This window comes from Oryctolagus cuniculus, chromosome X, assembly GCF_051225735.1.
Source record: "Oryctolagus cuniculus isolate XC-2025 breed Fujian yellow rabbit chromosome X, ASM5122573v1, whole genome shotgun sequence".
In the NCBI taxonomy this organism is placed as follows: Eukaryota; Metazoa; Chordata; class Mammalia; order Lagomorpha; family Leporidae; genus Oryctolagus; species Oryctolagus cuniculus.
The window spans coordinates 2,887,241-2,902,941 of record NC_142888.1 but is presented as its reverse complement, the minus strand read 5'-3'; the positions used below and the strand labels follow the sequence as shown (position 1 = coordinate 2,902,941).

The 15,701-nt window shown below is 46.2% G+C and overlaps 1 protein-coding gene across 12 annotated transcripts in view; it reads right to left on the bottom strand.

The window, feature by feature from the left end:
• REPS2 (RALBP1 associated Eps domain containing 2) overlaps positions 1 to 15,701 on the bottom strand; it is a 256,482-nt gene that overhangs the window by 159,244 nt on the left and 81,537 nt on the right. For all 12 annotated transcript variants that reach the window (XM_008272394.5, XM_051827621.3, XM_002719927.6 and 9 more), the window contains exon 3: positions 906 to 1,054. In XM_008272394.5, coding sequence (XP_008270616.1) covers positions 906 to 1,054 — 149 coding nt within the window. The remainder of the gene's footprint in view (positions 1 to 905; positions 1,055 to 15,701) is intronic.

The following is a 15,701-nucleotide window of genomic DNA, read 5'->3' as shown; positions in this document are numbered from 1 at the left end:
ATCATCCTAAAGCATAATAAATGTATTTACCTTTTCTACATAAAAGACATTATGTCAAATATAATTTGACTTCTGGGGATGATTCAGTATCTGTATTAGAAGTGGGAACTATACCTTGTAGTGCTTCAGTGTTCACTACTGTGTCGACTATTTCTCTCTTGTTAGGTCCACCTTCTGGGATCTCACTTTTGTCTCTAGAAATCCTCACTTACCTACCGCAATCAGTGGTCTCATTTTAAAAGCCCCATCCTCCCTATTCTGGCTTCCAACCGATTAAACAGGTAATAGCATTTCCCAAGACGACATTCCAAACATGCTCCCCAAGAAAGGATTCCCTGGTGAAAGAAGTGGCATAAGTGCAGATTGCCAGGTCTCTCTCTCTCTCTCTCTTTTTTTTTTTTTTTTTTTTTTTTACCACAGGACTTCTTTGAGGCTTTACCTTACTAACGTGCACTGTGAATGTCCAAGACTTAGGATTTAGTCTTTCCCCCAAGGATGGGCTATGAAGCAGCATTCTCCAAACAGATTTAACCAGAGAAATCTTTTCTCTAGACTTCTTTTTCAAAGAGAAGAGCTATTTAAAAATCATTAAAGTTACATTTCAAATAACCCATTTAGGAAACCACTGACTTAGAGAAATCAAGTAAGTATATTAGAACAGTAACCTTATTTTAGACAAAATTCTACATTAAAATGGGCTCTAAAGGGTCTGTGGGTGGCTCGTGGTAATTCCTATGCATCAGCCTCTCTGACTTGCTCCAAGGAAACTTCACTGGCTCACTTCCAAGGCTGTAATTGTGTTCCAGATGGCGAGATTTGCTGGAAGCTTGACAGCAGATATGAGGCCCTGCTATGTGAGGTTTCAGGGTCAAAATCAAATGAACATGCCTGAGCAGATTGCTTACCTGTTTCTCCTCATCGTCCATTCTTTTGAAGGAATTTTTTTCCGTAGTTAAGTATGGAATCTGAATCTTGGTTCCATGCAGCTCAGCTGGGTTCCCAAATCGTATGTCACCATCGTTCTTTGACATCATAAAGCGAGGCAGAGGCAATTCTTTAGGATCAAAATCAAAGAAGCTTAACTGAAACTTTATTTTAAAACTGGGAAAAAATGGGAACTCAATGGCCAAAAGATGAATCATGTGTGAGGAAAAATTCCAGAGCACTAAATATAGATTAAATTTTGATTCTGACACAACAAGGACTCCTACAAAATGCTATGGTTTAACCAAAGTATTATGACTTAACATTTTTCAATGTTGCCATATAACTGCAGAACAGAATCACAGCAGGGACTAATCTCCCGCCTCATCCATTAGGCCAGCACCAAGAAAAAGTATGTGACATCATCCAAGTATAGTCATCAGTGACAACTGGTAGCAGGTAAAGTTTATATAACACTATGCCAAAAAAAGTTTACATAGCACTTAAACATGACATATGCAGTACCAAAGATCTCCAAATACTAAATTGTTGACTCCTCACAACTCTGTAAGATACAGTTAGCATTATCAACTCAGTTTACAGATATGCAGACAGACCTGAAGGAGCTAAGTAACATTCCCAAGATCACACAGCTCATCTGCATCAGAACCAGGGTTTGAAACCGGCAAGTTACAAAGCAGTGCCCTGCAGAGAGGTCCTGTTTGTTAGAGCAAACTTCTGGGTAAAACAATTTCTCCCCCAGTATAATGTTCTAAGGGAATTTCACACTCCATCTTTGGCTGTCTTTTCACAAGGCAATGAGGAAAATAGTATTAAGTCAGAGCAATCATTCTAACATTCAGCAAGATTCTACTGTCAAAATCATTAGCCACTCACAATGCTACAAAGAACTAAAGTTAAATGAAATCTGTTCTCTTTATATTAATAAAAAAAGAAAAACAACAAGAGTCTAGTATATTTACCTATATTTCAAATTGTTGAAAATGAAAATGATGTTTTGGCACACTCATAGTTCTCAGCACAGCAATCACACACAATCATATAGTACAAAGGTCATAAAAACAGCTATGAAGTTATGGATTACATAGAATGCTTTGCATCTATATTCTTCGTTCAGGATAACAGTCATCAGTGTGCCTTTGAGCTTCCATCAGCCCTCTATTCCAAAAGCACAGCTGCGCTTGCAATGATTGATGCTGTGCTAAAGCCAGAAAACATCTTAGCAACACAAGTATCCTAGCTCCCCGGGCCAAAAAAGCCCCTGGTTCTCTAATATCCACATCATGTTTATTTTTAGTTGCTATGTCCACATTTGATTCAAAGAAGCAAGCAAATGACAAATCCTTGTGTGATCAATCAACCAAGGGCCCAAGAGACATAAATAGAGTAACCATTCTGGAAAATTAAACCAAGACTCTCTTCTGAAGAGAGGACGGCCACCATTTCTAACATTTTAATACTTCTCAAGCTCGGGCAGCTCTCCAGCACTCAAGGCAGGAACGGACTTCAAAAGCAAACAAGCAAGAGAAAAGAAACTCTAGATTCTTAGTAAATCAAATATAAGCTAATCCTATGGTTCTGTTCTCAGAAAGATACTTGTTTCAGCTCAGTCTGCACACAAGGAATATAAAAAGATGGAAGAAGACAGTATAAAACAATCTGTACACAAGAGAATGACTCTACTTCCAAGGAGTTCTTGAGGGGAAAAACAGAAATAGACGTTCAATATTTATAAGCTCCCTGACCAGTGTTTTACTGTCACTCAACAGATAACTGCAGGGAACAATGGAATACAATTGTAGTATTATAAACAGTAAGTGTTCTACTAAGACTTAGATATGACTCCCAGATACCCTGTAGGACACTGTCACTTCATACATTCTCTCACCCTGACTAGAATTTCTCTATAACCATTCACTGAGGAAACACAATTCTCTCCATCAGACAGCCACCCAACAACAAAACACAAAATCCAACTAAATTCTTCTAATACTTTCTTTGGTCATGTGATTGTAAACAACTCTCCCTTAAGAACTGTAACCAAAAGTCCTGAGATTCTTATCATTACAAACTTTCCTGAAGGGACTGGTTTTCCTCAAGCTGCTGCAAGCTTTTAAAAAGTAAAAGATCAAAGTCCAGTTTGTAAGTTTTCAGTCTTAATGTTTTTCCTAGTCATACATACACCAAATCTGATAGTGAAACTTTATTGGAAAATTAATGAAGTCTCTGCTATGCAGTAATATATTCAAGTAATCACAGAAGAAGGTTAGTTTGTAGTAGTTGGTTAGAGTCTTTTCTCCCAATTTTAATTAAACTAACACAGAACTTGTTCAGATTAAATGTTCATAGGGGCCAAGAGACAGAGGCAATAATTTGTTTCATGATAGAATCTTAGGTTGTATTCTTTGAACATAGAAATGCTTTGTATATTAAATATAAATGACTTTTTTCCCTTCCACAAAGAAAACTATGACTCTTGTAAAATAATATGATCTCTAAATATTAAGGGGGAAATCTTTTGTTTTTCCATATTTGATGTAGACACTGATTTTAAGAAATATTTCAATTTCCTCAACACATTAGAAAAAAACATCAGCAGCATAAACGCAATAATAAATGGTAAACAACATTGGGCCTCATTATCTAGAATTTTGTATAATGGAAACATACAACTTTTTTAGATTTATTTATTTATTTGAAAGGAAGAGTTACAGAGAGTCAGAGACAGTGAGAGAGGTCTTCTATGCCCTGGTTCACTCCCCAAATGGCTTCAATGGCTGGATCTGGGCCAATCCAAAGCCAGGAGCCAGGAGCTCCTTCCTGGTCTCCCGTGCTGGTGCAGGGGTCCAAGGACTGCTTTCCCAGGCCATAGTGGGGGGCTGGATCAGAAGTGGATCAGCCAGGACTTTCACCGGTGACCATGTGGGATGGTAGCACTGCTGGTGGCGGCTTTACCCACTACCCCACAGTTTCAGCCTCAACACATACAATATTTATCCTCTTCTAGTAATCATCTAATGCATTGGAAATAGACATAGTTCATTCTTATTCATTGCTATATAATAATCCATTTTAATGAATATACCTACATTTTTATCCATTATTCTGTCATGAACATTTGGGTTGTTTTCACTTTGGGGCCATTATGAAAAAAGCTGCTGTGAACATTGCTGTAAGTGCTTTATGATGGACATGAGCTCATTCATCTTATGTATATACCTAAGATCCAAATCCAGCCCACTGTCCATTTCTGTATATAATGTGAGTACAATGCTTGAACACTGAAAAAAAAAAGTATTTACTGATATGTGAAAAGTATTAAATTCGATTTTAGTGTGCATAAACAGTTTTCAGACATGGCCATGCTCCTTTGTGTACATATCGTCCATGACTACTTTCATACTATAAAACCGAGTTAAGTAGTTTTGACAAACATATGACTCACAAAGTCTAAACTATTACCTATCTAGCCTTTGACAGAAAAAGCTTGCTGATTCCTGTCCTACACAATTTAATGGGTTGTGGGGAGCAATCCAGACTGGACTAAGTTGCTGGAATTAAGACTTATTCTATGCATCTGCTCTCCCACAATATGGCGCTGGGAGAGAAGTAAACAGCTTCCGCACAGCTGCCTCCAGTTCAACCAATAAACTGTAGGACTTGCTCCTGATTAGAGAGCAGCGTACTCGGCGTGTGGGCAGCCGATTTGGGATTGGCGGAGGAGGACTATAAAGGAGGAGAGAGACGGCATGCACCAGGAACATCTAAGGGGAACATCTAAGAGGAACACCTGTGCAGCCCCCGAGAGAGCCGGCCGGCGGTGTGCCGCTCCCCCGCGGAAGTGGGGAAAAGTGGCTAGGGGGAACCGCCCTTCCACGGAGGTGGAAGGGTCAGTAGCCAGCCCGGGAAGAACCAGCAGCAAACCCGGGAAGGGCCGAGCAGACAAAAGAACAGTGCAGGGTCCTGTGTCGTTCCTCCACGAAGACGGGGAGCGACATAATGGTGCCGTGACTCGGATAGGAAACCTAGGATGGATAGGAAACTTAGGAGGGAAGAAATGACTCGGATTAGGAAACCTAGGACGGATATGAAACTTAGGAGGGAAGAAACGGGAAGAACTGGGAAAATATCGGAGAGAGAGACTAGCAAACAGCCTAGGGAAAATATCGGAGAGAGAGACTAACAAACAGCCTAGGGAAAAGCCGGACGATAAAGGTGCCGGAAGAAGCTATTGAAAGCCTAGGCATAGACTCAGATACGGACTACAGGGGGAAGCTGGGAGAAATCTCTAAGGTCGAAAGCGAAAGTGAAAGCTAGAACAAACAGACTCGGATACGGACTGTGGGGAGAGGCCAGGAGAAATGAAGGAGGAATATTGTTGGAGGAAAGCTTGGGGAAACATACCGGGTAGAGAAAAATGTTAGGGAAATTGAAGCCGCGGGGGGCAGGCCGAGGCGGATACGAAAGCCACTTTGGGATTCTCAAGTTAGCCCGGGAATAGGGGGCGAAAAGTTAAAACCAGAAGCTGAAACGTAAGCCAGATTGGGATCCGTCTGATTAGCCCGGGGAGCAAAGGACGGGAAGCCAAATCGTGGGGCGGAGACGTATGCTGGGTTGAATTCGCCAGGCTAGCCCGGGGAACTTGGATTGAATGCTAGTGGTGGACACGTAAGCTACGCTGTGTGACTCGCGGAGGCTGCTGTGCGCAGACAGAGCGTGCGGGGCTCGAATAGATAGGGAACAGGGCTGGCGCGAGGCCGTGGTTCAGACGCGAAAGGGTTAAGTGCGAGACTGCGGAGTGTGCGCGCAAAGCGGGCTGAAGCGGCTCAGCCGGAAAGCCGCGGAGAAATAGCCTCGGGGCGGAGCCTGCCGGCAGGGCGGCAGGGCGAGGTGCCGGGAAGCTGCGGGGATAAGAGAAACAGAAGTTTTAGAAGTAAAGTGAGAGAAATAGGAATGCTGGAAGATAGAAGTGGAATGGGAGAAATAGGAATGCCCGGAGATAGAGAAATAGAGAAATAGAAAGGCCTCCCCTCAACATGGCAATAAGAAAGCTTGGATTCGGTCTGCCTGATTAAGTGAGGCGATGAGCACCTGCGGCGGCTAGCAGGTTATGCGCCGCAGGTCACCGAAGACAGGCACGAATTAACATCAGTAAGGCCTCCCCACAAAAAGGCAATGAGAAGGCTTGGATTCGGTTTGCCTGATAGGGCTTGTAAGCCCCTGCAGGCTCGACCAGAGCATGCGCTGCAGGGCACCGAACACAGGCACGCATCAGCGCCTAAAAACCTCCTCACAACATGGCGAAGAGAGGACCTGGATTCGGTTTGCCTGATTGATAGGACTTGTAAGAGCCTGTGGCAACTCTAGCAAGTAGAGCAGAGTGTGTGCCGCGGGACACCGAAGACAGGCGCGTATCAACGCCAAAAATAAAAAGAAAGGGGGATCTGTGGGGAGCAATCCGGACTAGACTGAGTTACTGGAATTAAGACTTATTCTATGCATCTGCTCTCCCACAATATGGCGCTGGGAGAGAAGTAAACAGCTTCCGCACAGCTGCCTCCAGTTCAACCAATAAACTGTAGGACTTGCTCCTGATTAGAGAGCAGCGTACTTGGCGTGTGGGCAGCCGAGTTGGGATTGGCGGAGGAGGACTATAAAGGAGGAGAGAGACGGCATGCACCAGGAACATCTATGGGGAACATTTAAGAGGAACACCTGTGCAGCCCCCGAGAGAGCCGGCCGGCGGTGTGCCGCTCCCCCGCGGAAGTGGGGAAAAGTGGCTAGGGGGAACCGCCCTTCCACGGAGGTGGAAGGGTCAGTAGCCAGCCCGGGAAGAACCAGCAGCAAACCCGGGAAGGGCCGAGCAGACAAAAGAACAGTGCAGGGTCCTGTGTCGTTCCTCCACGAAGACGGGGAGCGACAATGGGTAAAGTAAAATGTAGTCTCAATGAATCAAGAAAGTTGTGTTTTGGCCGGCGCCGCGGCTCACTAGGCTAATCCTCTGCCTTGCGGCACCGGCACACCGGGTTCTAGTCCCAGTCGGGGCACCGGATTCTGTCCCGGTTGCCCCTCTTCCAGGCCAGCTCTCTGCTGTGGCCCAGGAGTGCAGTGGAGGATGGCCCAGGTGCTTGGGCCCTGCACCCCATGGGAGACCAGGAAAAGCACCTGGCTCCTGGCTCCTGCCATCGGATCAGCACGGTGCGCCGGCCGCAGCGCGCCGACCGCGGCGGCCATTGGAGGGTGAACCAACGGCAAAGGAAGACCTTTCTCTCTGTCTCTCTCTCTCACTGTCCACTCTGCCTGTCAAAAAAAAAAAAAAAGAAGAAAGTTGTGTTTAACAGAAAGGTATTTTACATCACTTTTTGAGGTTTAAAATTAAATTAATAACTCAAAGCCGCATTGTGCTATAGCAAGTTAAGCCACTGCTTGCAATGCTTGCATCTGATATGGGCACCAGTTCGTGTCCCAGCTGCTCTACTTCTGATCCAGCTCTCTGCTATGGCCCGCAAAAACAGCAGAAGATGGGCCAAGTGCTTAGGTGTCGCTCCCCCTCTTCGTGGAGGAACGACACAGGACCCTGCGCTGTTCTTTCGTCTGCTCGGCCCTCCCCGGGTTTGCTGCTGGTTCTTCCCGGGTTGGCTACTATCCCTTCCACCTCCGTGGAAGGGCAGTTCCCCCTGGCCACATTCCCCACTTCCGCAGGGGAGCGGCACACCGCCGGCCGGTTCTCTCGGGGGCTGCACAGGTGTTCCTTCAGCTAGATGTTCCCCATAGATGTTCCCGGTGCATGCCGTCTCTCTCCTCCTTTATAGTCCTCCTCCGCCAATCCTAACTCGGCTGCCCACACGCCAAGTACGCTGCTCTCCTCCAATCAGTAGCGAGTCCTACAGTTTATTAGTTGAACTGGAGGCAGCTGTGCAGAAGCTGTTTACTTCTCTCCCAGCGCCATATTGTGGGAGAGCAGATGCATAGAATAAGTCTTAATTCCAGTAACTCAGTCTAGTCCGGTTTGCTCCCCACAGATCCCCCTTTCTTTTTATTTTTGGCGTTGATACGCGCCTGTCTTCGGTGTCCCGCGGCACACACTCTGCTCTACTTGCTAGAGTTGCCACAGGCTCTTACAAGTCCTATCAATCAGGCAAACCGAATCCGGGTCCTCTCTTCGCCATGTTGTGAGGAGGTTTTTAGGCGCTGATGCGTGCCTGTGTTCGGTGACCTGCGGCTCACACTCTGGTCGAGCCGCCTGCTGGCGCTTACCGCCTTAATTAGGCAGACCGAATCCAAGCCTCCTAATTGTTGTATTGTGGGGGAAGCCTTACTGATGTTAATTCGTGCCTGTCTTCGGTGACCTGCGGCGCATAAGCTGCTGGCCGCCGCAGGTGCTCAACGTGCTCATCGCCTCACTTAATCAGGCAGACCAAATCCAAGCTCTCACATTGCAGTGTTGTAGGGAGGCCTTTCTATTTCTCTATTTCTCTATCTCCGGGCATTCCTATTTCTCCCATTTTACTTCTATCTTCCAGCATTCCTATTTCTCTCATCTTACTTCTAAACTTCTGTTTCTCTTATCCCCGCAGCTTCCCGCTGCCCGCCCCGAGGCTACTTCTCGGCGGCTTCCCAGCTGAGCCGCTTCAGCCCGCGCCTCTCTCATCTGCGCGGCTTCCCGGCTTTGCGCGGCTTGGCTTCGCGCGCTCCGCGGTCTCCACGCCCCTTCGCGTCTGCACCACGGCCTCGCGCCAGCCCCGTTCCCTATCTACTTGTGCCCCGCACGCTCTCTCTGCACACGGCAGCCTCCGCGAGTAACACAGCGTAGCTTACGTGTCCGCCACTAGCATTCAATCTAAGTTCCCCGGGCTAGCCTGGCGAATTCAACCCAGCATACGTCTCCGCCCCACGATTTGGCTTCCCGTCCTTTGCTCCCCGGGCTAATCAGACGGATCCCAATCTGGCTTACGTTTCAGCTTCTGGTTTCAACTTTTCGCCCCCTATTCCCGGGCTAACTTGAGAATCCCAAAGTGGCTTTCGTATCCGCCTCGGCCTGCCCCCCGCGGCTTCAATTTCCCTAACATTTTTCTCTACCCGGTATGTTTCCCCAAGCTTTCCTCCAACAATATTCCTCCTTCATTTCTCCTGGCCTCTCCCCACAGTCCGTATCCGAGTCTGTTTGTTCTAGCTTTCACTTTCGCTTTCGACCTTAGAGATTTCTCCCAGCTTCCCCCTGTAGTCCGTATCTGAGTCTATGCCTAGGCTTTCAATAGCTTCTTCCGGCACCTTTATTGTCCGGCTTTTCCCTAGGCTGTTTGCTAGTCTCTCTCTCCGGTATTTTCCCAGTTCTTCCCGTTTCTTCCCTCCTAAGTTTGCTATCCGTTCTAAGTTTCCTATCCGAGTCAGGTTTCCTATCCGTCCTAGGTTTCCTATCCGAGTCACGGCACCATTATGTCGCTCCCCGTCTTCATGGGGGAACGACACTAAGCCCTGCCTAGGCTTCATATCCGAGTCACGGCACCATTATGTCGCTCCCCCTCTTCGTGGAGGAACGACACAGGACCCTGCGCTGTTCTTTCGTCTGCTCGGCCCTCCCCGGGTTTGCTGCTGGTTCTTCCCGGGTTGGCTACTGACCCTTCCACCTCCGTGGAAGGGCAGTTCCCCCTGGCCACATTCCCCACTTCCGCAGGGGAGCGGCACACCGCCGGCCGGTTCTCTCGGGGGCTGCACAGGTGTTCCTTCAGCTAGATGTTCCCCATAGATGTTCCCGGTGCATGCCGTCTCTCTCCTCCTTTATAGTCCTCCTCCGCCAATCCTAACTCGGCTGCCCACACGCCGAGTACGCTGCTCTCCTCCAATCAGTAGCGAGTCCTACAGTTTATTAGTTGAACTGGAGGCAGCTGTGCGGAAGCTGTTTACTTCTCTCCCAGCGCCATATTGTGGGAGAGCAGATGCATAGAATAAGTCTTAATTCCAGTAACTCAGTCTAGTCCGGTTTGCTCCCCACACTTAGGTCCCTGCACCGATGTGAGAGACCTAGATGAAGGTTCTGTATCCTAGATATGGCCTGGCCCAGCCCTGGCCATTGCAGCTGTTTGGGGAGTGAACCAGAGATGGAGGATCTATCTTTTTCTCTATCTCTCCCTCTCCTGTGTAACTCTGCCCTTCAGGTAAAAAATAAATAAATAATCTTTTTTTTAACTTTTATTCCTCAGTCATTTCAAATGTTCATAAGCCAGCCATGTGTGATTAGTGGCTACCACACTGAATACCACAGTTCTAGATGCTTTTCCAAATGGTTAGCATGGGAATTCATGAGCCACATACAATTGGTATACTCCTTTACTGGGTAAGCCATTTAAAAGTCAGAGAGATCTGGGCCAGTACTACAGTAGGTTAAGCCTCTGCCTGCAGCACTGGCATCCCATATGGGTGCCAGTTCAAGTCCAAGCTGCTCCACTTCCAATCCAGCAATGGAAGATGGCCCAAGTTCTTGGGGCCCCTGCACCCATTTGGGAGACTCGGAAGAAGCTCCTGGCTTCAGATTGGCCCATCTCTGGCCGTTGCAGCCATTTGGGGAGTGAACCAGTGGATAGAAGACCCCCCCCCCACTCTCTCTCTCCCTCTCTTTCTCTCTCTCTCTGGCCGTTGCAGCCATTTGGGGAGTGAACCAGTGGATAGAAGACCTCTCTCTCTCTCTCTCTCTCTCTCTCTCTCTCTCTCTCTTTCTCTCTCGCTCTCCCTCTCCCTGTCTGTAACTCTGTCTCTCAAGTAAATGAATCTTTTTAAAGAGAGAGAGAGAGAGAGAGAGAGAGAGATTGATTAACTGGCTTGAGGGCACATAAATAAAAAGTTATGAGGCAAAGATTCAAAATGAGGTAATCTATTACTAGGACCCATGCTCTTAGCTACTAGGCTACATTCCTGTATTGAAAATTAAAATTCTTTCTACTGCAGATTCAAATATTCAGCAAGAAATCTTGGCATTTCAAAGCTGAGAAATGTTCTAAGAAAAACCTGCTCTAACATCCACATCTTACAGGTAAGGAATTAAGTCCAGGAAGGAGAGGGTGAGCCTTATCTTAGTCATGCAATACAGTGGCACAGCTATGACCACATCAAGACTCCTACCCTCCTGGCACACTTCTGTCCACTACTTTTCATTGCCTATCCATTTATACCAGCTACTTTCAGGTTAACAGAAAAATATGACAATAATGTTCTATAATTCCAAAGTGAAGCTGTTCCCACACATTTTTTAGAAGTTACTTTGGGGGGCTGGTGCTGTGGCTCACTTGGTTAATCCTCCGCCTGTGTTGCCGGCATCCCATATGGGCGCCGGTTCTAGTCCCAGCTGATCCTCTTCCAGTCCAGCTCTGCTATGGCCTGGAAAAGCACTGGAGGATGGCCCGGGTACTTGGGCCCCGGGACCCACGTGGGAGAAGCTCCTGGCTCCTGGCTTGGGGTCGGCACAGCTCCAGCCATTGCAGCTATTTGGGGAGTGAACCAGCGGAGGGAAGACCTTTCTCTCTGTCTCTTCCTCTCACTGTCTGTAACTCTACCTCTCAAATAAATAAATAATATCTTTTTTAAAAAAAGAAATTACTTTGGAAAAACGTATCAGGCCAGTTTTATCAACCCAGATCTATGTTAGTCAAAACCTTCTAGTCTCCTACCTATTACCCTACTATCTACCCATTAACCTGAAAATACTTGTCAATTTGGAAATAGGTAGGAATATAGCTAGATTGGGAGGGTGGAGGTTAGAGTGAAAAGGGTGGTTAATAAGTTATCTTTACTGTCCACACCATGGGTAGAATCCAGAAGCAAGTTGGGAGATCTGCAATCTACTAGCTTTGGCTACGAACAAGCAGTATCCCCTTCATCTATCAAGACTTCAATTTCTCTGTCTATAAAAGGAGACCATTTCTAGCCCTCTTTCACCTTCCATCCTCTGCAGCCAGTCTATACCATGTTCCTCTGGTAGAAGGGCTCTTCACTGAGTTCCAGCAATAGGTTCTGGAGGTCCAGAAACCTCTGACTAAAGACAACATTTTTTACCTAATATTAATGTGTAATATCCCAGTGAGATATGTTTGTCAAAGAATTGCATGACAACAATAAACAACAAATGAAGCTGGAAATCACTTCTCAGAAACTTGGGGAGGAGAAACAATACAGCAAAGGATATGGGAATGACTCGAGTAGAGGGGCAAAACCCCTAGAAACACAATTCAGCAGCCAAATAACGCATCAATCTGTGTAGGTGAATTTCATCCAAAGCAGCTCTGGGTTCTTGTAGCAAGGATGAGGAAAGAAGGTGTGAGGGGAACTGCCTGAAGAATCATTTTAGAAAGAAAGGAAAGGGAGATTGGGTTGAAGTGTAGGCAGAAAGGCTGAGTTGACCAAGGCTTAATGGGAGATCTCAACACAGCATTTAGTATTTGAAACCCCATCTCTGATTAGAGTCATTAACATGTTAGAAACTGTGTGAACAAGTACACATGTGCACACACATGCCCATACACAAACATGCACATAGCAGCCCCCAGCCACCTACAGGTTTACCCACTGGGCTTCTTACTCCATCCCTGGGCTTCCTATTCACCATCAAGTGTGGTCTTTTCTATCAATCACCAATTGATACAGTTGGCTGTCATACTCAAATAGTTTCTCTCCCAACCCTAAGAGATAGGGGGTGGGGTGGTCAGGGGAGTCAAATGAGAAGAGAATAGGGAACATTCCCCACCCTCAATTCAGTCAAAAAATCTCCACCTTTGTTTTCTCCTGGGTAAAATAATTATTGCTTAGGGGAAGGGGGAAGCCATGAACAACACTGGAACAGGACTCACTCCTGCAAAATCCTCCTACTTCTATCATAGGATCTAGAAAACTAGAGCACAGGAAGTAAGGTGCAAGATTATGGGCCCTATCTGCCCCAAAGTCTTCATTATTTTGCAGAAGGCTTTCTCAGTCTCGGCACTACTGACATTTGGAAATGGAGAATTTTCTTGCTGTTAGGAAAGGGAGTCCTACCTTATATAGTGTAGGATGTCTAGCAGCATCTCCTGCCACTACCTGCCAGATGCCTGCGGCATGCCCTCCACAGGTGTGAAAAACAAAATTGTCTCTGTATATCTCCAAGTATCCTCTGAAGATGGGCAAAATCACCTGGTTTGAAGACAACTGTTTTACAGAGGAACTAAAGGGGGTTAAATAGTTTGCCCTAGGATCTTCTTGGTGGTAGACTCATGACTACAACAGGGATTCACAAATTTTGGGATTTCACAGAACAGTAAAAATCCCCATCCCCACAAACAAAGAGAATCAACATAAAGTTGACAACATTTTACTTTGTTAAGACTTTTACCCCTAACTATTAATACCCACTATCATAATAGAAAACTTAAAAAGTAGAACCAGAAAAAAATCTTAAAACTGAATAAACTGGGGCCTGCGCCATGGCTCACTTGGTTAATCCTCTGCCTGCAACGCCGGCAACCCTGTGGGTGTCGGGTTCTGGTCCCAGCTGCTCCAGACCAGCTCTCTGCTCTGGCCCGGGAAGGCAGTGGAGGATGGTCCAGGTGTTTGGGCCCCTGAACCCGCATGAGAGACCAGGAGGAAGCATCGGCCATTTGGGAGGTGAACCAACGGAAGGAAGACCTTTCTCTCGGTCTCTCTCTCTCACTGTCTAACTCTGCCTATCAAATAAAAAAAAGAACTGAATAAACTTAGTTTTACAAGTAAGTCACTCTTTGGTCCTAATTCTCTCTCCTTTCACAGTGAACTACCAGACCACAAATCAGTTTGGTCAGATAACACAGCCCTAGAGACTCCATGAACCATACCATTGCCCTATTTGGGTTCAGAGACTCCCAAAGGACTGAAAAGAAATCAAGGGGTCTGTCACATTGGATAAGAAAAAAATTACATCTTTATTTCCTCTAGCCTAACAGAAATTTAGCATTTATTTCTATTATAAATGTAAGCAGCAAACCACTGTAGTATCATTAAAAACACCTATAACTTTATCATCTGCCAAATCAGGTATTTTTATATCATGTTACAGTTGTTGCAGACAACTTAATGTATTATTTATGTTCATTACTACTTTGAAAGTACAGTAGTTTTTCCATCACTGTTATCTCTTCTATTTAATCATTAATTTTAAAAATATCAGTTATGATGCTGCTTAGGATTCCTGCATCCCATATGGTAGTGCCTGAGTCCAAGTCCCAACCCTGTAGTCCATTCCAGCTTCCTGCTACTGGGTACCCTGGGAGGCAGCAGGTGATGGCTCAAGTAATTGAGTCCCTGGTCCCTGTCACTCACATGGGAGACCCAGATTGAGTTCCTGGCTCCTGGCTTGACCTGACCTAGCCCTAGTTGCTGTGGGCATTTGGGGACTGAACCAGGAAATGAAAGACTGCTCTCTATTTCTGTGTGTGTGTCCTTCTCTCTGTGTCCCTCTTTCTCTGTGTGTGCTTATGTACATTTCTACCTTTCAAATAAATAAATATTTAAATAGGAAGCATATATATTGCTATATGTTTTAAATATATCAGTGACTAATTTAACATAAGAAGTTTCCTTTATAATGATATATCTTTGTAGGAATTCAAAACATTATTTTAAGGAGCCCACAGATGTTAGATGGCCAAAGAGGCTCATGGCACCAAAATGGCAGGAACCCTATTCTAGATCCTGTCTAACCTTCCTTTAGTCTTCACAGTCCCCAGAAAGGCAGGTAATAGCAGCTACCACAGCAAAAGTCCTACTGACCCTCAATTTTCACTCCCCTTTCTTCCACCCTCCAAGTAAGCTGTTTCACTGCAGCTCTGACTAGGGTGAGGCTAGAGAGATGCCAAGTGCCAACCACTAAGGAGGCACTCACTCTTAATGTTGTGTAAAAGCAGAGTCTGCACTGGCATGACCCTGACAGTAAGTGTCCCTTGAAAAGCTTCGTTCTGGGCACCAGTGCAAGTAAACCTATGTATTTAGTCATAGCTGGAGCAAAGCTCTTGAAAATGCTCAACCCAACTTTCATGGGAAGTCATCATTGGCTCAATACAGGAATTACCAGGGAACTGTTAAAAATCCTGATTCTCAGTCTGGAGCAAATTTTTGGAAATGGACCCAGGCACCTGTATTTTTTATTTTGTATTTAAAACTTTCCAGGCCGGCGCCGCGGCTCACTAGGCTAATCCTCTGCCTTGCGGCGCCGGCACACCAGGTTCTAGTCCAGGTCAGGGCGCCGGATTCTGTCCCGGTTGCCCCTCTTCCAGGCCAGCCCTCTGCTGTGGCCAGGGAGTGCAGTGGAGGATGGCCCAGGTGCTTGGGCCCTGCACCCCATGGGAGACCAGGAAAAGCACCTGGCTCCTGGCTCCTGCCATCGGATCAGCGCGGTGCGCCGGCTGCAGCGCGCCGACCGCGGCGGCCATTGGAGGGTGAACCAACGGCAAAGGAAGACCTTTCTCTCTGTCTCTCTCTCTCACTGTCCACTCTGCCTGTCAAAAAAAAAAAAAAAAACTTTCCAGGTGCTCCTCAGGCATAGACAAGGTTAGCAACTGGCCCCGAGAAAGATGACATACTGGGATGACTTCTGAAAAAACCTCTCAAGAGTTCCAGGGGAATCTGAATTCCAATTGTTTCAGCTTAAAGAGTGACAGAGAACCAAGATGCTTTCTGCATGCATAAACATTTATATCTTTATTCAATCACTGATTCAACCAGTATGCACTGAGTGCCTATAATGGCCCGCGATGCACTGG